Here is a 25057-nt window from a genome sequence, read left to right as displayed (position 1 = left end):
GACGGGGGGTGGGGGGGGAGGGGGGGGGGCAGGGTAAGGGTGAGTCAGCGCCAGCCCACACGCCCCCGCTCCGCCCCGCCCCCGCCACAGCACCCAGAAGTAAGAGCTAACCACTGCCCGATCGACCACTTCAGGAGGGAGACCAGGCCCTAGCACGAGGGAACGAGAGTAGCTGAGAAGGGAGAACAAGCAAGAGGAGTGAAGGGTAGGATAGGGGAAGAGCAGGCAGAAAACCGCAGAGGCTGGGCAGGGAAGGAGCGAGACTAACTTCCGAATGGGGGGTCCACCGCACTAGCAGGAAGGCTAGTGCTAGGGGCATGCAACAATGCAGAGCCGCAACGCGCCCAAACAGGGGGGCAGGCGCCAGGCAGGGGGTGGCGGGACCACTCAACAGAAACGGGATTGCAAACGGGGTTAGGAAAAGGGAAGGAGGGACAAAGGAGGGGTATACGGGAGAGGGGGGAAAGGGAGAGACCGGGGGAAGAGGGAGGGAGAGACCGGGGTGTGGGAATACAGGGAAAGAGGGACAAACAAGGCTAGAAAAGGAATAGAAAGTGCCACAAGTGAGGGCTCGAAAGAAGGAATCACTGCAAGCACACACCCACTACGGTCTCTGGGCGAAGGGAGACCCCAGAGTACAGGATACTTCCCGCATGGTGGACGCACAGTGGGCGGCCATTGTCGGCTACCTTCGGGAGAAAGTTGAACCCGGGAGCGCAGGGAGCTGACCGCATGGAGAGATCAGTGACAGCAGCTATCCTGGACGTCAAACTAACAAAGGGAAACCCGGAGGACAGGGGCACGTTCACCATGTATGGTTAATCCCACAGGAGCAAGTGGTCAGAAGCCCCCCACCAGGATAGTCACCTGGAACGCAAGACGTCTCAACGGCCCAGAGAAGAGATCCAGAGTCCTCACCCACCTAAGAAAGATGAGGGCCGACATAGTCTTCCTCCAAGAGATGCACCTGAGGGAGCAGGACCGACTGTGGGTGAGACAGGGTTCGGTGGGACAAAGCTACCATTCCTGCTATGGGACAAGGGCCAGTGGGTAGCGATACTTATCGGCAAGAGGACGATGTTTAGGGCGACAAAGATGGTCACGGACCCGGGGGGATGGTACGTCATGGTCACCTGGGCCCTGGATGGGGCACCGGTAATACTAGTTATGCACCCAAATGGGACGACACAATCTTCATCAAGAAGACCATGGCAGAAATCCCTGACATAGCGACACATCGACTAACAATGGGGGGGGGGGGGGGTGAACTCCAACTGTGTACAGGATCAAAAGACAGACAGAGCAAACACAGAAACGGGGAAAACCTCAAGCATGGCAAGGGAAATCAGTCACGTTATGGAGCACACGGTAGCGGTGGCCCCCTGGAGGTTTGCCCACCCGGGGGGGGGGGGGGGGAGAATTTTCCTTATTCACCCCAGTACACAACGTATACACCAGAATTGACTTCTCTGCGGTGCGGAAAACGTTGCTTCCGGGGCTAGACAAAGTGGAATACTCCACAATTGTGTTGTCAGACCACGCTCCACACTCCATGGACGTGAGGCTGGCGATGGGCAGGGCCCAACGCCCCACATGGAGATTGGACGTTGACCTACTAGCTGACAAGGCCTTCAACGAAAGGATATCGTGGGAAATAGTAGAGTCCACAGAGAACAACCAGAACGGGGAGGTCTCACTTTCCACGTTCTGGGTGCGCTAGAGGCCGTACTAAGAGAGGAAAACATCACTTTCAAAGTTCAAAGTTCAAAGGGAGGAAAGGGTGGCTAGGCTGCAGCTGGTCGACTCCATACTGGAGGTAGACCATAAATACTCCGAGGCCCCGACTGTGGAGCTCATGGCAGAGAGGAAAGAGCTACAAATGAACTTTGACCTGCTCTCCACCAGGAAAGCATGCACCAACTCTTCCAGGCACATGGGAGCCTATACGCACACGGAAGCAAAGCCAGCCGCCTTTGGCACACCAGCTGAGAAAGCAGGCAGCTACGAGAGAAATTGCACAAATCAGGGATGCTAGAGGCATGTTAGAAACAGAACCAGAAAAGGTCAACAAAACCTTCAAGGCCTTCTACCAAGGACTGTACACCTCAGAGCCCCCAATGGGGGTGTCAGGATGAAACGGTTCCTTGATGGATTGGAAATTCCAGTCGTGGGGAGGGCAGCAATTGGGCCTTGAAAGCACCACTAGCACTGGGAGAGATCCTGGACCGCATTAGCTCCATGCAGTCGGAGAGGCGCCGGGAGCAGATGGGTTCCCGGCGGAATTCTAGAAAACAATTGCAACAGCACTGGCCTCGCACCTGTGGGAGATGTTCACAGACTCTCTAGCTAGGGGCACACTGCTACCCACAGTACCACAGTCCTCAATCTCGCTGATACCTAAGAACGACAAAGACCAAACGGAATGTGGGTCACACAGACCATCTCACTGTTGAACGCAGATGCCAAAATACTTGCCAACATCCGAGCCAAAGGGCTAGAAGACTGTACCTGAGATAGTCGCGGAAGACCAGACGGGCTTTGTCAAAGGTGGAAAGCTTACCTCGAAAATCATGCGCCTCCTCAATGTGATAATGACCCCTTCAGGAGAGAGAACACTAGAGACGATCGTCTCCCTAGATGCAGAAAATGCTTTCGACAGAGTCGAATGGAAATACCTTATCGAGGTACTGGAGAGGTTCGGGCTTGGAACAGGGTTCACCTCCGACAGAATGCCCCCATGGCGAGCGTACGGACCAACAATACCAACTGCCGATACTTCCAGCTGCACAGGGGCACCAAACAAGTTTGCCCACTGTCTCCGCTGCTGTTCACTCGACCGATCGAACCAGTAGCAATCACGCTCAGAGCAGCAAAATGCTGGAGGGTGATCCAAAGGGGAGGCAGAGAGCTCAGAGTCTCACTCTGTGCAGATGACCTGATTCACTACATTTCGGACCCACAGAGCAGCATTGACAGACTCATCATGCTCCTGAAATAGTTTGGCGCCTTCTTGGGCTACAATCTCGACATGAGCAAAAGCGAGATACTCCCAGGCCACAAACAAATAGGGGGGGGGGGCAGCAGTAATGGGACTGCCATTTAAACAAGCCCAACACAAATTCCGCTACCTGAGAATCCAAATAGCCTATGACTGGAAAGGGATCCACAGACAGAACCTCACCAGTCTGACGGAGGAAGTAAAAAAGTACCTGCAAAGATGGAACGCACTCCCACTCTCCATCGCAGGGAGAGTCCAGACGATCAAAATCAACGTACTTCACAGATACCTCTTTCTTCTTAGATCCATGCCAATCTACATCCCCAAGGCCTTTTTCAAAGCGCTGGACAAACTAATCATGGCATTTGTATGGGGGGCAGGGGAGGGGTGGGGGGGATGCTGGGATCTAAAGGAAGGTCCTACAAAAAAACAAAATCCATGGTGTGGGGGGGCTAGTCATCCCAAACCTACAATTCTACCACTGGGTGACGATGACCAAGTGAATATCGGGATGGATCGAGGAGCCAGAAGCCGAGTGGGTGTGCGCGGCAAAGGCCACCAGCATGGGGACCTCCATCCGGGCCCCCCCGATAGCAGCACTCCCATTGCCACCCAAAAAGCAGTCCAGCAGCCCAGTGGTGATAGCCACCCTCCATACCTGGAACCAACTACTGCAGCAATTTGGCCTGATAAATGTTGGACAAAGCTCCCATCTGCAACAACCATAGGTTCACACCAGCATTGACTGGCGCCACCTTCAAAAGGTGGGGAAGGACGGAGTGACACTGTCAATCAGGGACCAATACATGGTAGTAGGATCAAGACACTGGACAAACTGACGGAGATATTCTAGCTAGCTGGGGGAACGAGCTGAGGACTCTACAGCTCAAGAACTTCATACGAAAGGAGGCAAAGACGTACCCACAACCGCCACGACAGACACAACTAGAAGAATTACTGGGCGCAAGCATACTAGATAAATTAAACTGTAGTGACATGTATGACCGACTGATAGAAAGGGCCAACACTGTACTGAGCGCAACAAGAAGAAAATGGCAGGAGGACCTAGGGATTGAGGTAGGGTGGGGACTCTGGAGTGAAGCACTGCATAGGGTCAACTCCACCTCCACGTGTGCAACGCTCAGCCTGACACAGCTAGAAGTGGTAGAGCCCACTTAACAGAACCCATATGAGTAGGTTATTCCCGGAGGTGGAGGATCGATGTGAACGGTTCCAATGAGGCCCGGCCCACCACGCCCACATGTTGTGGCCTTGCCCTGGACTTGCAGGGTACTGGACTGCCTTCTTCGAGGCAATGTCCTAAGTGGTGGGGAAAAGTGTGGAGCCATGCCAGAATGTGGCGCTCTTCGGTATTTCGGAACAGCCACAGCTATTCCTGTGGAGGAGTGCGGACGACCTTGCTTTTGGCTCGCTGACCGCCCGCCGTAGAATACTGTTCGGCTGGAGGTCAGCAGCAACACCCAGAGCTGCAGACTGGTTGTCCGGCCTCTCGGAATCTCTCCAAATGGAGATAATCAAATTCGCCATCTCAGGGTCAGAGGACGGCTTCCACAGAACGTGTAAGCCATTCATGCAATTTTTCCGGGACTTGTTTGTGGTCAACGAACAAGTGGAAGTATAGCCAGGTAGCCAGGAATCAGGGGAAAGTAGCCAAAGCGTGAGAGGGAGAGTTAGACCGGGAGAGCGGGAGTCAGGTAAACCCAAGAGGGAAGAAAGGCGATCTACAGGAAGGATGGGGGGGAAGGGACAGTGAACAGGAAAGATGAACCACGGAGGCGGGGGGGGGGGGGTGGAGGGATGGAAATGAGAGCCTGAAAGAAGGCACGGGATACACTAACGAACATGGCATCTGGAACGAGGAGAATAAAGTCAAAAGACGGCAGGAACGGCAGAAGCGTTGAGCGTGAGACAGCAGTGAGATCTGCTCGGGAGAAGCAAGCAACAACACCAACACCAAACCCATTCGAGTATTGCCCACTGTAATTGTTTCTCAGGCACCCGAATTTATATTTACCTCCCCAGTCTCCAACCCCCTTCCCCCCCACCCCGGAAACAGTTGCCTACATATGTGTAGGAAACGGTTTTGCAAGGTGTACAGCGTTGCTGCTGTTGAGCTGGTGTTCAATAGCCTGCCTATTATTCTATTTTATTTTTCATTGTATGTGTTTATTATTCACTATTTTCTTTCCTTTGGTGTGTTGCCAATGAGTTATCAATTTGAAAATGAAATGAAGTGAAAATCGCTTATTGTCACGAGTACACTTCAACGAAGTTACTCTGAAAAGCCCCTAGTCGCCACATTCCGGCGCCTGTCCGGGGAGGCTGGTACGGGAATTGAACCGTGCTGCTGGTCTGCTTGGTCTGCTTTAAAAGCCAGCGATTTAGCCGAGTGAGCTAAACCAGCCCCAACTGAAAATCGCTTATTGTCACAAGTAGGCTTCAATGAAGTTACTGTGAAAAGCCCCTAGTCGCCACATTCAAGCGCCTGTCCGGGGAGGCTGGTACGGGAATCGAACCGTGCTGCTGGCCTGCTTGGGCTGCTTTAAAAGCCAGCGATTTTAGCTGAGTGAGCTAAACCAGAAGCATGCTGGGAATATTGACTATATTTTAGCACTGCTTTTGAGCGAAAATAAGTCGGTCAAGTAATGTAAACTAAATACTGCTTTGTCTGTTGTACTCGGCCTTGCTGTGATAATAAGTTGTTCTTCCAAAGGACAACAAAATGCGTACTCGAATTTTTTTAAGCCAAGGGCAAAACATTCATATTTCCTCTTGTGTGTGTTCACAAGCTTATCGCTTCAAAGTTGTTTATTTCACTCAATAAATATAATGGTTTTCCACTGCATAACACAGAGAGCAGTGCACTAGCTTTTGCAGTTGGAACACTCTCTCTCCACAAATACATTTGTGTCAATAACTTTCCTCAAAGAGATAAAGCGTAGTCGTTGCAATTTCCCGAATGTAACGGGAAGTGAACCCCGACACGAATCTCTAAACAGGACTCTCACAGCTGAAAGGGAGAGAGCCATAGCGTGACCCCAGCTGAAAGCGGGGTCTGCGGCTCGGCAGCCTTAATTCCTGGCCAGTGACTCATGCTAGGAGAGTTACCTCAATTAATAAATTAACGATAGCTGCATGGGAAGAAAAGTGTGCCTTAGGGACTAAAATTTTTAAAAAAAGACTTTGAGGTCCGTAAAAAGATAAACACCAGTGTGCGTTCCCTGTAGTATTTATAAATGATTTCCGTGGTCGTTGTTATTGTTATGTATAAGTTCTAAAGTATTTTTCTGAAGGAACGATGAGCAATGCACTGAACGCTCCCTCTAAGGTCGTCCCGAAGCCTCGGTAAAGACATCCAGAGCGAGAAAGAAGGTGAACTCCTTAAAGAGGACAGATAAGTGAGTCAAAATGAGTAGGAAAATGAAAAGAAACAATCATAAAGCAACGGAATTAGGTGGGAAAACCTATATGTCCCACATAGGAATCTAATGAAGCTGACCCCTTGTCGACATAAAAAACAGGGGAGTAAATGTAAATAGAAGATTAAGGTAAAAGCGAGATTTGTCTGTAGCTGTGAGATAAGGTTTACATTTTACTATGATATTTGTGAGCTGTGTGTTTTGTTTATCCAATTTATTTTAGTCAAAATATGAAGTGCTCAATGGGTTGTTTGTTTATCGTCTGTCACTGTGAGTCAGAGTCAGAGATTATAACTTAAGTGATTTTTGTTGAGATTTCTCGAATGAACGGAAACATTGGAAATTACGATCAGTTTAAAAGAAAGAAAGTGCCTTTACGAATAAAGGTAATTGAATATGAATATGTTTCTAGATTACGTGAAAATAAATAAATGGCATCATGCCAAGTTCTCTGCCCCTTAGATTCTGCTGGAAACATTAACCATTTCAGTAGACAGTTGATCTTTTCTGAATTGACAATGAAAAAATATACGTCTCTAAGATTAGCTAATGCCTATAACATCAATCATTGGAAATTGACTTAAGTGTGTGCTATTTATAGCCCCCTCCCACGGGATGTTTTGTTGTTTCTAAAATACTCTTCTGGTGCATCTTGGCTTTGAAGGATGGGATCCCACCATGGGATCCCATAAATGTGTTCCCAATAATGATAATCTTTTGAATGAAGGAAATGAATCCCTCGAACACTAGTTAACAAATAAAGGGAAAGAGGCTATCATGCAAGGGGCTAAGATGCATTTACGCACAGGAAGGATGTGCCACAACAAGCGACACATTCCCCTATTAGGCAGGCAGACACTGCAAACTAGGAGCCGTAATACATTGCATTGATAATGGAATGTTTATAGAACTTTTTCAGATACTAGCTCACCAGCTGCAATATGTAATAACTTCTGAGCCTGCCCCCGATCGCTCTGTGTCTGTGTTCTATGCCGGCAGCTGAACGTTAACCCTTACTGTACCACTGTTAAGAAAAAGTTAAAACTGCAGGAAGTCTTACAAAATATTAATGACCCTTGGACGCAGCTATTAAACACCTGATAGAGTCCAGATGAGAGAATATAGTGACCCATTGCTCGTCTTGGTGTGCTCATGAGGATGAGCACGCGTACAATTTTCAAAGGCAAAGTCACTGAGGACAGCAGACATCATGGCATGTCGCACCTTTTTATTATTCGGTTTTGTGGGATTAGGTATGTTAGTACAATTGATCCATAGTCAGAGGGTCCTTTTTAGGATGGGTTTAACTTCAGAACCTTATTTAACATTGGCCATAAGACACCCCGCTAAGACGAAAGGAAAAAAGTAATATGTGGGGTTAATATTGAAATGGACCGACGAAATTGCCTGATAGAATTTTATGGCAAACATGAGGGCCAAGTTAACTGGAAAGAGGAGCAATGGTCCGCTACATTTGAAAGACAACAACCACCCCAAAAGAGCCATAATTGACTCCCTTCAATCCAGACCCAGGTACTGGCACATCTATGGTCCCAACATAAAAATCATGTTGGAAAAGTACATTCTGCCCCAGCGCATAAGGTGCAGTTACAGAAGAACATTGTCCTGCCCTGCTTAAAACTATACAGTTTGGCACCGGAAGCAGAAAAAGGGATAGAGGGATTGATCAATGCACGATTACAGCAAGGGGTGCTGAAGAGAAAATAAAGCCCCTGTAACACCCCTGTACTCCCCATTCTAAAAGTAGGAAGACACAACAAGTGGTGGTTTGTGAAAGATCGTAGAACCATCAATAAAACTGTTATCGCTATTGTCCCATTGGTGCCGGACACAAATGTCATTTTCGTCTTCTATTCCACCAACAATGGATACTTTCTCAGCCTTTTTCTCCATACCATTGCACCCGGAACGTCAACATCTATTTGCTTTACGTATCGGAATTAACAGTATAAAAAGAGACTTGGACGAGTGCCAGTTGTCTACAAGCTCAACATTCCCTCAATATGATGACAATTTGCAGATAGCCTCAGAGGGAGGGCTAGTTTGTCAACAGAATATCCTTTTGTAATTATCATATCTGACAGAAAGCGGGCATAAGTTCTCAACGGACAGGCTTCAATTCTGTCAGGAGACAGTTCTGTATTTGGGATTTCAGCTGAAGCAAGGACAGCGGAGGCTGGGTCTGAAAGCGTACAGGCTGCAGGTTGCGAACACCACGCAGGAAAAAGGAAACCTTTACCTTCCTCCGAATGGTGGGCTATTGCAGGCAGTGGATACCGGACCACAGAGAGATGGATGCAGTACTGTACAAGGCTACCCTTCTGGATGTCCCTTCAGTTGTTACCTGGGTCCCAGAGAGGGAGCAAGCATTTAGTAATTTGAAACAAGCCATGATTAGCGCCCCTGCCTTGGGGCTTCCTAAATTTCAGCAAGCCCTTTACTCTTTATGTGAATGAAGCAGGGAGATTTGCAACAGGCGTCCTGGTGCAAGAGCATTGAGGAGGGAAAAGACCCCTTACCTATTACTCGGTGACGCGATGTGCTGTGGGAAAGGGTATGCCAAATTGCTCAAGAGCAGTAGCAGCCACAGCAGCCATAGCAGAACAAAAATCAGTTTTGCTGCTGTTTAATTCATCCGCAGTGTAGAATTTTACTGCGCTCGACACACTGTGTATGGAATAATCCTCTCTCAAATGAACTTTACCTACAAGCGAGCGCCAGCTATCAACTCTGCAACACTCTTGCTCGCGCCCACGGAAGCAGAGAATATCTCTGACAGTTTACAATTGGTTGAAGCCCTCGACCTGATTTATTGTCACCCACGGGAAAATCCAGACATCAATCGTTTTTACCGACGGGTCAGCAAACCGACCAAATTATATGACCCTTCTGGCCGGCTGTGCAATAGTAACTCCATTCGAGATATTGAAAGCTTTTGCTCGGCCTTCGGGAACGTCTGCTCAAGCGGCCGAATAGTGTGCCCTTACGATAGCATGTATTCTAGCTAAAAATAAAACAGTCAATATTTATACTGATTCCCTCTCCGCTTTTGAGGTAGTACATGATTTCGGCCAATTATGGAAAAACAGGGGATTCGTAACTTCTTCCGTCAACCTAGTAAACATGCTTAATTGGTTTTACATTTACTAGATGCTATTCAACTGCCCAGCAAGATAGCCGTTTTAAAGTGTGATGCGCATGCGTCTCATGCAGCAATAGATTTGCTGACAAAATAGCAAAGGAATTGGCTCTCATGTTGGAATAAAACAGATATATCAGAAAGCATAAAATGAAGAGGAGTCTGAGTGTATACCAGAGTGTGATTACCGTAAAAGTAATGTCTTGGTGAGGAAATTGAGTCCTTTACATTTGCAGGCAGGCTCATGTGGACAAAGGCGGAATGACTCATGCCATATATCAACAGTGATATGCTCGAGGTATTACGGTAACAATTGAAAAGTAGCCTGCACATGTATGATTTCTCAAAGGAATAATCGGTGGTAATATACATGTTTTCACGGTGGGTAGAGGCTTTTCCAACCAAAAGAGATGATGCCAGAACAGTGGTAAATATTCTGTTAAAGGAAATAATACCTAGGTTTGGGATACCAGTGGGAATTAACAGTGATAGGGAAACTCATTTCACTAGCAAATTGACCAAAACCCTAATAGAAGCCATGAGAATTGATTGGAAATTGCATATACAATATTATCACAATCTTCAGTAATGGTGTAACGGGCGGATGGAATAATTAAAACTGCAGTTTCAAAAGTGTGCCAACAAAATGGCTGCTTTGGCCAGATGCCGTACCCATAATACTGTATGCCCTGCAAAATCAGAGAAATCGTAATACGGGTTTAACCCCGCATGAGATGTTAATGGAACATCCCATGACAACTGGAATTAAACTCTCAATGACTGCAGCGCATTAGCCATAATATGGGCAGATGAGGCAGCAGTAAAATATGCCCAGGCTATGTGTGAACCGCTGAAAAAAAAGAAAAAACATGAAAAGGTGCAAAAGGCTCAGATGCATCTAGAAGAGGGAAATACACACACTTTAAACCTGGAGATCAAGTATATGTGAAAGCACTAAACAAAGATGATTTTTCTCCAAGGTGGAATGGACGATACCAAATGCTCCTAACAACCCGAAGAGCCGTTAAAGTAAAAGGAAAGCCAGATGGGATCCACGCAACTCGTGTAAACTACATGAAATGGAACCTTGAGAGTACGAGCGAAACGCTGACCTGAAAAGAATGACGTTGTTGATGTTTTTATATTATCAAATTAATCCAACATCATGTAGAGGGTAAACTGAACACTGACACCTTGACATACATATCCCACTCAAACGCAGAGAGGGTAAACAAATCCAATTGTTGGGTTTGTATACAAATTCCCAGATGCTCGGGGAGGTCTTTCCTGTGCGACCTATCCCATTCACCAGTAAAGTGATACCAAAATGGACTCCAAGACAAAATAGTACAGGACGTGGTGAAGATACACAGAATATGTTAGACTGGAGATTAGTTGGATACGATATGAATTGGCTTGAGGAATGGTGGGGGCGTAGATTTAATGTAACATGTCAACCACCCTGGTTGATCCTTCCCAATTGTACTGGAGTCCCAATAGGAAGTATATGCTTTAAAACTCATAAACCATATGAGACCCACTCAGTAGGCACGAGTCAGTGTGATCAGACCTTGAATTGACAACCCCCATATTCCAACCTTACAGCTAAAGGATTATTCATCTTTGATTAGTCAGGAGTTGAAAATCAAACTAATGGAGGCTCCTGGGAAGGGAATCGATTAGACTAATGATGACTGATAGTAAAGGAAACCTGACCGCGTATTTCATCTGTGGTTACCAGAAAATTGGGAGGGTTCCTGCTATTTGGGATATGTAGTCCCTTATGTACATCACGTCCAACAACTGCAGAACCATCCCCATCACAGGACGACATGAAGTGTTGTGACATGGGCACAAACGCAGGGATTAATGATACCACAATTAGGAATAGCCCCTAATGCATCTGAACTACGCGAACTACGAGACATCCTTGAGCAGGTAGCTAATGACACTGCAGAAGCTGTAAACCAAATAGAAACTGTGATGGTTGCTAGAAGAGCGGTTGCCCTGCAGAAAAGAATGGTTCTTGATTTCTTTTTAGCTGAAAAGGGAGGTACTTGACTGTTGCACATACATCCCTGATAACTCAGAGAAAGTTGATAATCTGGTGGATCACATTCGCAGACAGGCAACAAGATTACATAAAAATGAGGGATAGGACTTTGGTTTAGGATGGTAGGATCGTCAGATCAGAGGATTGTGTTCTGGATTATAATCGCCATTGTAATCGTCTTTGTCGTATGGTTACTGTTCTGATGTTTTGCAAGATATTTTTATTGTACTAACACGGGAGAACAGCCCTAGCCGCCTTCCTTCCTTGCTACCAGGCTCATAACACTCAGGGAACTGTCATATGTCCATTCCCCTTACATTACAAACCACCCTTCTCTACGGAGGACACGAAAATTTACTAAAAGGTGTTGATCAAAAGATCAACAAGGAGGGAATTGTGAAAGGGAAGTTAATGAGTCACCAATTTAGAAGCATACTGGGAATATTAAATATATTTTAACACTGCTTTTGAGCGAAATAAGTAGGTCAAGTAATGTAAACGAAATACTGCTTAGTATGTTGTACTCGGCCTTATTATGCTAATAAATTGTTCTTCCGATGGACAACAAAATGCGTATTCGAATTGTTTTTAAACCAAGGGCAAAACATTCATATTTACTTTTGCGTATGTTCACAAGCTTTATCTCTTCAAAGTTCTTTATTTCACCCTATAAATATAATGGTTTTCGACTGCATAACTCAGAATGCAGGGCACTAGCTTTTGCATCTGGAATACTCTCTCTCCACAAGTATGTTTGTGTCAATAAATGTCCTTAAATCGAATCTCGAGGAATTGTTCTTTATTATGGTTTCCACGACAGTTGGAGTATGCCCTTCTCTTCTATATATGTATATATATGTTTCTTATCCTGTGTACATAACGGTAAATATACTTTGATCAAAAATCCAATAAAAAACATTTATTTTAAAAATAGGACTGAGTCAACATGGCTTCGTCAAGGGGAGGTCATGTCTGACAAATGTATTAGAGTTCTTAGAGAAAATAACTAGGGAGCTCTAAAAAGGCGCTCTAGAGACCGGTATCTATTTATAGTTCCAGAAGATATTTGACAAAGGCTCGCACAAGCAACTGTAAAATAAGTTAAGAGCCGATGCTGTTAAAAGGAAGATCTTTGCATGGATAGAGGATTGGCTAACTGGCAGAAGACAGGGATTGCGGATAAAGGGGTATTTTTCAGGAAAGCAGCTGCTGCCTAGTGGTGTGCTTCGGGTGTCTGTGATGGTACCACAACGTTTCTCAATATACATTAATCATCTGGAAAAAGGAACTGAAGGCACAGTTGCTAAGTCTGCACATGATACAAAAATTTGTAGAGGGGCGGGTAGGATTGAGGAAGCAAGCGGGATCAAGGACGACTTAGGCAGGCTAAGAGAGTGGGCAAAAAGTGATAGATGAAGACAAAGTGGAAAAGTGTGAGGTTATGCACCTTGGAAGGAGATTTGGAGGCACAGATTATTTTCTAAATGGGGAGATGCTTTGGAAATCAGACGCGCAAAGGGACTTGGGAATAATTATTCCCAGCTGTTTTAAAGTTAACGTGCAGGTTCAGTCGGCAGTTGGGAAGGCAAATGCAATGTTAGCATTCATGCCGAGAGGGCTAGATACATGACCAAGGCTGGACTCCTGAGGCAATGTACGGCTCTGGTCATACACCATTTGGTGTATTGTGAGCAGTATTGGGCCCCGTATCAAAGAAAGGATATGTTGGCCTTGGGAAAGCTCCAGAAAAGGTTCATTGTCTGGTTCCTGAAATGAAGGGCTTGTTGTATGAGGAACGGTTGGGGACTCTGGGTTTGTACTCTTTGGAGTTTAGAAGGATGAGTGGGATATTATTTAAACATACAGAATAATGCAAGGTCTGGATACAGTGGAAGTGGAGAAGATGTTCCAATTGTAAGAAAAACTAGAAGCAGATGACAGAATCTCAGAATAAATGGACGATCTTTGAAAACAGAGGTGAGTAGGAATTTCTTCAGCCAAAGGGTGGTGAATCTCTGGGACTCTTTGCTGCAGGGTGCAGTGGAGGCCAAATCACTTAGTGATTTAAGATAGAGATAGACTTGTTCTTGATTAATATGAGGATCAGGGGTTACGGGGAGAAGGCAAGAGAATGGGGTTGAGAAAAATATCAGCCATGATTCAATGGCGAAGCAAACCCGATTGGCCGCGTGATCTAATTCTGCTCCTATGTTTTATTGTCTTAGATATAGGAAGCAAATATTGATAATCCCCATTCTTTCATATGCAGAGTTGAAATCGGCTGTGGTAATGCAATTTCACGAAATTAACCTTACAAAGTTGAATGAAATGCGTAATAAAAATTTACTATAAATGTGTTGTGTGGTAAAGGAAAATGGATTCCGACTCAAAAGTGAGCTTTTTCGAAGAAGGTAAATTGACATCGGGGACATTTTTGAAGATTCTAAATATCAATATCTGCGAAATTTGAATGGGTCTTACACTTGTACATTTGTCTTCTTTAGTATTTGTGAATTGACAGGTAAACGTATACATAAATGATGCTAGGATGGTACGTATTTCTGCAGACCAGAGCAGATAAGAATTATTTTTACTTCATTCGATATTCACTTGCTTCCCGGTGATCGGCTTCTGTGCATCTGATATTATTACCTGGCCATAGTTATGCAGAAATGAAAACCGATTGTCTTAAACTACCCACACTAAAATCAGTTCTGCCCACCTACATAGTTTTGCAGACTAATGGGTATTTGTATTGTTTTCAATATTACAATGAAATCAGCCACAACGTGCATCAAATTAACGTGAGTTGCTGTACAAAATCAATATTTTGTAATTTTGCAATTGTTCCATTTCAAAATTCTCCGCATTATGGACGTTTCTGAAAATGCAAAAGCATAGATAATTTCAAATCACAATTGTTACCTTTAGCTTTTTCGTTAACATCTTTCTCTAATTCGGAAGAAATAGACAAATGGAGTAATACGACATTTTTTTTCACAGCAACCAGATTGCTGTAGATATGCCTCATTAAGGTCTGCCATTCAAATAAAGAAACATTATAATTGAAGCTTGGGACACATTTTCGGAATCATTTATTATAGATGAAAGGACAATGTTTGTTTCATTTTAGAGCCAATATTATTTCATTGAGGCTTCAGTCGTTCACAACTCTGAGCGACGTTAAAAATTGTTTTGAAAGTAGAGAATTGTAGAATCGTTGACACTGAGTGGGACAGCTTGATCTTGGTTACGGACAATGCTCGGCGCAACATCGAGGGCCGAAGGGCCTGTTCTGTTCTGTACTGTTCTATGATTATAGTGCAGAATGTAAAAATGTGTCTGCTCAAAATAAGCGGCTAAGAACTCTATTTTGATTTCTGCTGGGTTGATTTGTAGTTTCTAATTCTTTTGCAAGCAACAACAGGTTTCTTCGCAAAAAATATATACCGTTATACATGCAGAAGTATAGCCGAATTTGAGACTCGATGTTGAGCAGTATGTCAAGATATTTTGCTCAATGAGGCATCACTGTTTGGCAAGTATTGAGTATCTTCGAATTTCATACCTAAGGCAATCACGTTATCTTTTTGTTTCTGGATTTCTGAAATGAGTATTAAAAAATCAATTGATTATGCAGTCAAACTTAAATTTCATTTGCACTATCGCACATTTCTTGCGTCGCATGAGATAAAGGCAAAAGTAAAGCACGAGAACATGATACAACTAATGGATGATTCAATTAACCTTCGGGAGAAGCATTCTTGAAATTAGAGGGATGTGCTAAATGCCACTATACTTTACCTACTGCAGTGATGATTATTTGATTGTACAAGGAAGAACAAAACATTAGGCACGTAAAAATAAGTTGACTCCACATTCCATTATGAACAAATATGCAATGCCTTCTGGTGAACTCGGTCAACGAATAAGATTCTAAAAATCGGGCTTTGTATATTTTGGCTCCAACAGTCATGCCTAAAGTTTTAGAACAGTACAGCACAGAACAGGCCCTACGGCCCTCAATGTTGTGCCGAGCCCTACTCAAACCCACGTATCCACCCTATACACTCGTCTTTGGCAAGCTACAAGTATATTTGTTTTGCAGTTCGTATGCCATGTTATTTTTTGAGACAATATTGTTGGAGCACTGTTGTGTGTTCACTTTTCTTAAATAAGAGCGAGGGATAATATTTTCTTGGTTCGCTACAATTGTATAGGCAGTTAAGTGAAGGCTGCAGGAATTGTGCTTCGTGTTCAGCAAACTGTAGGTTTCACTAACGTTCTCAGTATAATTGAACAAGACAATGCAGATTTATATATTCAGTGAGTTGCATCAGTTTCAGTTCGTTTTTCAGCAATCCAATTTGTTGTTGAGACCTGCCCCTTCCAAAAGCTTTCTCAGTTTTCCCATCAAGTGGGCATGTAATTCCTTTTCATTTAGTAATATTGCCCAAACCCATTAATTTAAAAAGTATTTGACAAACTAACTCAATGAATAGTGACCAAATCCCTGGACAGTTGGTATCCTCGCGGAACTTCGAGGAAGTGGCAATTGGGATTAATTGATATTAACTACCGCAGTGAACAGTGAATACACCAGCTCTCAGGATGGAATTTGGATTGTTAAAACTTGTTTGGTTCGTCTAAGTGGATGACCAGAGTCACAGGACTGCCGGTAAACATAGTAAGGATTTCCCTCGATGGCTTCACCAAGATCCTACTCCTGGATTTCAAATTATCTTTTCGATATTATTTTGCCAACGTGAAATTAAGCTTCCAAACATCTCCGCAGGTAGACAAGATTACCAACAGCACATAATTCCTTCACGGGGAATATCAATGGATCATCGACATTTTTGTTGCGTTAGATAACTGACTTATCAGCTTGCCGAGTTTACATTTGTTTCTCGCTGCTCCTTTTGTCTGTTTTTTACCCGAGTTCACCTCAAAAGGACGATGTTCAACTTCATAGTCATAGATAAAATTCTCCCTGGGATTTTTTTGTTTTTTTGTCCTACTCGCTGACTTATTTGGCTACTTTGTCTAGGAAATCTACTGTATGTAGTTCCTATCTTGTGTCGGGTTTAATATTGGCTGTAGCCACAATAAAAGGTATCATTGTATATATCCCCAATATGGGTGCTGCGCATTCTCGTTTTTCAAAACCCTTGGACTTGCACAAAAGTCATGAACACTCATTAGCATATAGACACCTGAATTAATTTGAAATTATTAACGCTTTCAAATAGAGAAACAAAAATCAAGCACATATAACGATGTACCTTAAGTAACACAAATCTTCCAGAAATGTGCAATACTGAAATCAGCAACGTACGTGCGATTTGTCGAACAAATTTCATAGCGAGACTCTGGTATTCTTCATCAAGCAGCTCGCAGCAGGCTGTCTATACAGTTCTAAAATAAAGCAAAGTCAACTTGGGTGTGCAAAAGGAAAATTGCGTTTTTAAAAAATATTGCAGTTTTATAGGAATTAAAACAAGCAGGAGAGATCATGTCGAACCAGGAGTAGAACTTCTGTTGCATTTGTAAAAAGCATTTGATGGAGGTGTCACGTCATATTTTCTGCAGAATATGGACCCTCTCGTACTCAGGTTGGCATGTTAGCTATATTGGCTAACAAACAGGAAAGAGGAACTAAGGATAAATTATTCATTGTCACGTTGGTTATCCGGAATTAGTAGAGTACCAACTCGATCTGTGTTCGACACACAACTATTTAGGTATAATACAAATGACTTGGGTGATGGAACCAAATAATTTGTAGCCAAGTTTATTGATATTTAAAATACAGGTAGGATGTCACGTTTTGAAGAATATGAAAACAAATAATTTCAACAGTGATACATAGATTAATTTCGTTTGCAGCAAACTGATATTGAGATATAATCTGGGAGAATGTAAAATTGTTCACAGACTTATCTGAAATGTAACACCAGAATATTACCCAAATGGAGAGATACTGCAGGCTTTTTGTGTAATGCAGACGGGTGGATGAACAGACGGTGGAAAGATGGGTGGATGGGTGAAAAGGGACAAGGTGAGATATTGTCTCATCAACGTAAATACTGTGTAAGCAATTGCTTACTTGTATTGCTTCGTATTCTGCGAAGTAGACTTTGGAAGGACGATCAAAACTTTTTGATGTGTAAGGAACTGCATAAAAACGATTTCGATGGGGTAGATATCTATGGGGCAACTGATATTGAGGAAAGCTTATACACTTGTAATAATCATAGATATAAGCGTAGCAATTTTGTGACTGCATTAAAAAATTCCCTCCTTGGTTACAAGCTATGCGGGACAGCGAGGAAGAAAATTTCACATAGAAAATTGGAATAGTTTGAAGCAGGTTATTTCAGGGAATGACAGAATTCAATTATTTTAAAGCTATTTTTCTCACTACCTAACGGAAATTAAATTGCAGGGATACAAAGTATGAAAGTATATATGTAGCTGATTTGATTGCAGCACAGTGAGAAGGGTGGACACATTACCTGTCTCCTATGTTGTATTAAATAGAAATGCGTTCAGGCCCCGGCAGTGAATAGACATTGCTACTGAATACGCACTTTGTCACCGTCCTTGTTCGGAAAGTTCAAATAATGATACTCACGTAATACAAGTTGGTGATGCAAGTTTGACGAAATGACGAAACAAGTGAACATAAAATGGAAAGACGTGTATCAAAAATTTAAGCTTCCAAATTTAGTTAGGATTGATGTTTTGACCACAGATAGCAATTTGATTGTTATACCTAGTAATAAAATAAAACAGTTCAAAATACTGATCAGTACGAAAATGAGATACAGATATTTTTGAAAGGGGAAAAATAACAGGTCCAAAATACCTTAAGGCTGTTAAAAGAAAGATAGGCTCGATAATCACATTTCGGCACAGACTTGCTCTGCAGTGCAAGAGTGGAGGAAAGAGAAAAATCGGAACATCTACTGTTAAGAAGTCACAAAGATTTATTTGACTGTTGAAGCGATTCAAGGAAAACGCATTACGTCCCTCGTGCCAGAGAAAAAGATGGCAGGGAGCACTCCAGGATTTTCTTCTGATTGAGAGGGATAAGCCAGATTTGGAGGCCCAAAATAGTACAAAAGCCACAGATAGTCGAGCAGATGGATACCAAATGTACACTTCAGTAAGCTGGACGTATCATGAAAACGCAGAGAATCTCAGACAATTATCACAGCATTGTCCACTTGTCAGTTAGTATAGCTGTAGGACGATAGTGTCTGATGATCTGGCTTGAAATCTAGTGTAGGATGCGGAGTCTTAATTCTCTTAGGTACCGGCACAAGCTCATAGAGGCTGGGTCCTGTGAAAACGGAAGGATCTATAGCTGCACAGAGCTTTGCTTTATTCTAGTGCTTCTGTTCGGTAGTGGGTTTAAAGTAGCTGTTAAAGTAAAAAGCAAATGTCCAGCACATGGATTTGGCATTTTGTTTGAAAATAATTTTTTTATTCTCTTCCTTTTTCACATTTACTCCCAAATTTACAGCCAACAGGAAACAACAATCAGTAAGGAATGTAATGTCAATCCCCATATCGATCCCATCCTTCCACCAAACCCCCAAACATTAGCACGCATGTTAACAGAATCAAATGACAAAGAGGAATCAGGAATCACCCATTGTCATCATGAACGCATGCAGTCTCCCTCCACCCAACAACTCTGAAGAAGGCACTCTGCACGAAACGTCCAATGGGATCATATAGGATCAGCTTAGAAATATGAAATAGGCGGCCACACTCATACAGTCAATTATTAACCGCCAGATTATGTACGGTAATTCGTTTAATAATTATTCCTCAAATTACTGAGTACAAACTATAGAAAAACAATAGTTCTGGACTTAAACTACCCAAATATTATTTCGAATACTTAAAGTGCAAAGGGGCACAGAGGGTGCAATTTGAATTGAAGAAGGTTGTTTCAGCTCCCGTGTAACAAGCCCACTGAAATCAGACATAATTCTAGATTTAGTCTTACGAAGTGAAACATGGGCAGTGGATGAAGTGGGGACAATTTTACAGACAGCGGTCATGAGACAGATGGTTTTGGTGTTACGCTGTGACATGGCGAATATAGAACAAGGCTATTTTTTAAAATTTGGGGCATGACAGATTTTGCAAAGCAAAGGCAGAACTGACGAAAGGGCCACGAATATAGCGAATGGAATTAGAAATGGTTTTGCGTCAGTGGGAAACATTTCAAAAACGGGAGTCGACGGAAGTTAGGTAGATTCATCCCCACCCTGTGATGCTGCCAATCGAGAGACAAGTGGTTACCGCAATCCTTATGATGTATGATAAAACAAAAGCAGAAAACTCGTGGTAGTCACCACTACGTCACAACTAAAATAATAACGCAGAAGGCACAGAAGAGTTAGCTAGAATACGCATGATAAATTAACCTTAGTGTCCGAAGGTCAGATGAGGTTACAGGGTGGAGTGGTAAATTGGGTCTCGGTACAGGCGTCTTTCGGAGAGTCATTGCAGACATGATGGGCCGAATTTCTTCCCTGTGCATTGTCGGGAATCTATGGAAGAGTTGAAAAATAATAGCCGTAAATCAGAAAATGAAAACACGAAAACAAAACAGAATATCAACCAGCCGGACTGGCATGTACAAGGGGGGAGGGGGGGGGGGCGTCCAAAAGGTTCCAACTGGGTTGTGTCTCTCAGAGATGCACGTAATAACGTCCACTGACGCTGATGACCCAGCAGGTTTCTCAAGGAGTAAGTTGTCTCATAATAAAATAGGGAGACAACAGTGGCACGCATAATATCTTTGCAACCTTCAACACAGCACGGTAGCACACGTGGCTAGCACTGTGGCTTCACAGCGCCGGGGTCCCAGGTTCGATCTCCGCTGGGTCACTATCTGTGTGGAGTCTGCACGTTCTCCCCTCGTTTGTGTGGACTTACTACGGGTGATTTTGTTTCCTCCCAAAATCGAAAGATGTGCAGGTTACGTGGTGCTATATTGCTCTTAGTGGCAAAAAAGGTTAGGAGGGTTACGGGGATCGGCTGGAACTGAGGGCTTACGCGGGTCGGTGCAGACTCGATGGGCCGAATGGCCTCCTTCTGCACTGTATGTTCTATGTATCTATGTACATCATCGATGAAGAAGTACATTTTGCCATGGTCATCCCCACACCCCCAGTACTTGTCTTCAAATAACCGCACAACCTCAAAGAAAACATTGGTTTAGCAAACTACCTCGCCTTCAGAACAGCGGCCACGACACAACACAACCTTGTCATGGAAATCTGTGAAAGATATGTCACATCATCGATATGGGTACTACCATTTCACGTGAGAACACCACCCATCAGGTACGTGGTACATACTTGTGTAATTCGGCCAATTTTGTCTACCTTATACGCTGCAGGAAAGGATGTCCTGAAGTATAGTACATTGGCGAGACAATGCAGACGCTGCGACAATGGATGAATGGACACTGAGCGACAATTACTAGGCAGGAATGATCCCTTCGAGCAGTCAACCCTTCAGCAATCATGGGCATTCAGCCTCTGATCTTCGGGACAGTGTTCTCCAAGGCGCCCTTCAGGACACGTGACAACACTGAATCGCTAAGCGGAAACGTATAGCCAAGAACATGAGCACAGCCTCAACCGGGACCTTGGATTCATGTTGCATTACATCCCCACCCCCATACCACCACCACCACCACCACCATTTGCCCTGGGCTTGCGAAATCCTACTAACTGTCCTGGCTTGTATCCATTCATACCTCTTTAACCTGTGATCATCGCTCTCTCCAGTTGCTCCCTCTGGACCTATAGACTTAATTACCTGCAAGACTCGTATTCAAAGTATCGTATTGCATCTTTGATTTTGTCTATCTAAATGTTTCTGGAACCCACCTCTTCATTCACCTGAGGAAGATGCAGTGTTCCGAAAGCTAGTGTTCCAAAACAAACCTGTTGGACTTCCGAAAGCTAGTGGTTTGAGACAAACCTCTATGCTTCGATGGAAGTATACAAGTGTGAAGACAGGGGAGAGCACTGTAGGTGCCCGATGATCTAGGATTTTAACCCAGCAAAAGTGACTGAACGACGATACCTTTCCAAGTTAAGCTTCACTTATCCTTCCAGATTTCAGTATCTGTGGGATATCAATGTTCAATGTTCTGCCTGAGTACTTCTAATACATTTTCTGTGGTGCATCTTCACGTTGGCTTACTCTGTCGCAATAATCGGGAGCAATACAGGGGTATGCCTTGCCTGGATGATATAGAGCTTCTTGAGTGTTGTGGGAATTGCACTCATCCAAGAAAATTAAGACGATTCCATCAGACTAGAGTATGTGCATTGTCATTTCTGGGCAGGCTTTGTGGAGTGAGGAGGTGAGTTACTGCGCGCAGGATTCTGATGTTTTTACATGCTTTGCTGCTACAGAATGTATATGTCTTGTCCAGCTCAGTTTCTGGTCAATGTTAACCGCCTGATTAATAATGGATATTCAGCTAAAATAATGTCAGGGGCGATGTTCAGCTCCTCTGCTGCTGGAGATGGTGACTGTCGTTAATGTGTGACGTGAATATTGCATGTGATTTACGTGCCCCAGACTGCTATTGCGCATTGAATTGATTTCGATTGATTTAATTGAATTTGAAATATTGTCACGTGTACTGAGGTGCGGTGAAAAGTATTGCTTTGCTTCCAGTCGAGACACATAGTTCCATACATCAAAAACATGGAACAGACATCAGCACACAATGTAAATAAACAGACAGCGGCGTTGGGTGAGCATTCTCAGTGTAGTACTATGTTGGGAAGATGTGTGAAGAGCTCAGTTCAGTCCATAAGGCGTCATTCACGAGTCTGGTAACAGCTGATAAGAAGCTGTTTTTGAACCTATTCTGTTAGTCTGTGTTCTACGAATTTAGTATCTCCATCCCGATGTAAGACCCGGGTAGGAGGGGTCTTTCACAAGGCAGCGACAGGTGCAGGCAGAGCAAACGGATGGGAGGTAAGTATCCGATCGACATCTTGTCCGCCATATGACGGCAACCAGTGCCTCGAGGATGATAATGCGTGACATCTGAAAGCAACTGGCATGCTTACCTGCGACAGCAACACGAACCCCTGGCGTTTAATTTGTTGCACACTCGTTGTGCACCTTACTGGTGCCATTCACGGAAAAGACCAACTCTATTTCGTATGAGATGTTTTCGAGACCACGCACCTTACCTATTATGCACGACGAATATTGCAATAGTGTGGGTAATTCCTATATTCGGGCAGGGGACATTTGATGGAGGTTTCTAGGGGTACATCTTTTTAATGCGTGTGTGTTGAAAGGGGAACACCTGGAGACGAACAAGCAATGTTCATGCAAAATCGCATGTGTCGGACGTAAGTGAAAAATCAAAGATGGAGGATTGAAAGAAACGCAATGCAAGGTTTTCATTCTGTAATTATTTACGTCGGTATGGTGACACAAATCAACCCAAACCAATACAGCGTGTTCCAAGTTAACAAGGAAAATAAAACGTTAATTCTATTCGAATGTATATGTTGAGAATGTATTTCATTAGCCCATTTACCGGCGTCCTTTGCAGCTCCTGTATTCATAAACGAGTAAAACAAAAATGCAAGATTACAGAAGTCGTCAAGTAGAACTCAATTGCCATTTGACCTAAGTAACTCTACATACAGCACGGCACTCGATATGCCCATTGACAGGTTTGTATTTAGAAATCCACGTGAATGCATTGAGCTTGTATTTGGCATACCTTCTTTTGAATTGTCTTCAGATTTAGAACCACTATAGACTTCAATTCATTTACAAATCCTCAGCAATACGTCTCGATATTGAATTATTGACACAGAGAAATGCAATTTATTTAAGGCTTAACATCAGATTATGCGTGTTTACATGTTTGTAATTAATTATGCAACCAGTCTGCAAATCAACAGTGTTCTCCTCACCATCAGCAGTGCAGGATTTCTTCAATTTGTCCAACTCTAGAAGCAAAATAAAGTTTTTAATTGACCATAATAATGTCACCATTCGTATCACCTGCTAATGGAACACTAAATGGCGTCTTAAGGTGAAGTATTATTTATATTTTGAATGTGTACATTCAATTAAAGGGCAGCATGGTAGCACAAGTCGATAGCACTGTGGCTTCACAGCGCCAGGGTCCCTGTGTGTGGAGTCTGCGCGTTCTCCCGTGTCTGTGGGGGATTCCTCCAGGTGCTCCGGTTTCCTCCCACAGTCAAAGGATGTGCAGGTTAGAAGGGTTGGCCATGCTAAATTGCCCTTAGTGTCCCAAGAGGTTAGGAGGGGTTATTGGATTACGGGATTTGGGTGGAAGTGAGTGCTTAAGTGGGTCGATGCGGAATCGGTGGACCAAATAGCCTCGTTATGCACTGTATGTTCTAAGTTCTAATAAAAAAATAAGTTGCGAATATAGATTCTTTAATTTTCTTTTCAGAATCGATATTTCCCCAGACACAAATATAGGTCCAAAAGTCAAGTTTGGATAAAATATAAGATGTTGGTAAATCGCACCAAATCTGACAGTATTATGGGAAAATAAATAGATAATGTTCAGAGTCCGCTTGACTCTTCTTCAGAATAGAAGAGCTAGAATATGTCATGTTTGATTGCGACCAGCTGTCCACTTCTAAACCACTTCTGAGGTTGAAGACATGTCAGAACTTAAACGTGGGTTGGGTTGGATGTTGCGTCTTTGGATCGGATCTTGAGAGTTGGTCTTCGATTGTGAAGGTGGTGGTGGTTCTTGTGGCGTACACCTGGGTAAGCCTTAGGATGGTCGAGTTGGCCAGGTTGCGCATAAGTGTGAGGCTGTGAGTTCCGGAAAAGTTAAGGGGTTGATCGGGTCTTGTCATGTGCAGCTTCGAGTCGGGCGATCGGTTTACGGCAGGTAGGTCACATCAGATTGGGCCAATAGTGGGATTGTTGGCTAGATTTATGGGATCGGCATTGGGTGTCGGGGAACACAAGTGCGCATTGAGACAGAATAACTGAGTTGAGTTTAGTCAAGCGTTTTTGCTGCGAAGGGGTCTATGCAACTGAGTGGGTGGTACTTCGGGAATTGGGGGCACCAGGGCATTACGAAATGTGGGTGGACTCCCATGGGCTGGTTTAGCTCACTCGGCTAAATCGCTGGCTTTTAAAGCAGACCAAGCAGGCAGCAGCACGGTTCGATTCCCATACCAGCATCCCCGGAATGTGGCGACTAGGGGCTTTTCACAGTAACTTTAGTGAAGCCTACTCGTGACAATAAGCGATTTTCATTTTTTCATTTTCATGGAGGTGTTTTCGCTGTAGTTTTGTCCAGCAGTTAACAAAGAGGTACAAGGCCTTCTAGTTAG

At 43.8% G+C, this 25057-nt stretch overlaps 1 protein-coding gene across 1 annotated transcript in view; it reads right to left on the bottom strand.

Annotated features, from left to right (window-relative positions):
- Window positions 1–25057, bottom strand: part of LOC119976524 (golgin subfamily A member 4-like) — a 1176663-nt gene that overhangs the window by 874721 nt on the left and 276885 nt on the right. The window contains exons 48-51 of the mRNA XM_038817077.1: window positions 23645–23680; window positions 23260–23277; window positions 15220–15255; window positions 14577–14603 (exon numbers count right to left, since the gene is read on the bottom strand). Of these exons, the coding sequence (XP_038673005.1) occupies window positions 14577–14603; window positions 15220–15255; window positions 23260–23277; window positions 23645–23680 (117 nt within the window). The remainder of the gene's footprint in view (window positions 1–14576; window positions 14604–15219; window positions 15256–23259; window positions 23278–23644; window positions 23681–25057) is intronic.

The sequence above is a fragment of the Scyliorhinus canicula genome, chromosome 13, assembly GCF_902713615.1.
Source record: "Scyliorhinus canicula chromosome 13, sScyCan1.1, whole genome shotgun sequence".
NCBI classification, from domain to species: Eukaryota; Metazoa; Chordata; class Chondrichthyes; order Carcharhiniformes; family Scyliorhinidae; genus Scyliorhinus; species Scyliorhinus canicula.
This window is presented reverse-complemented; position numbering and strand designations above follow the sequence as displayed.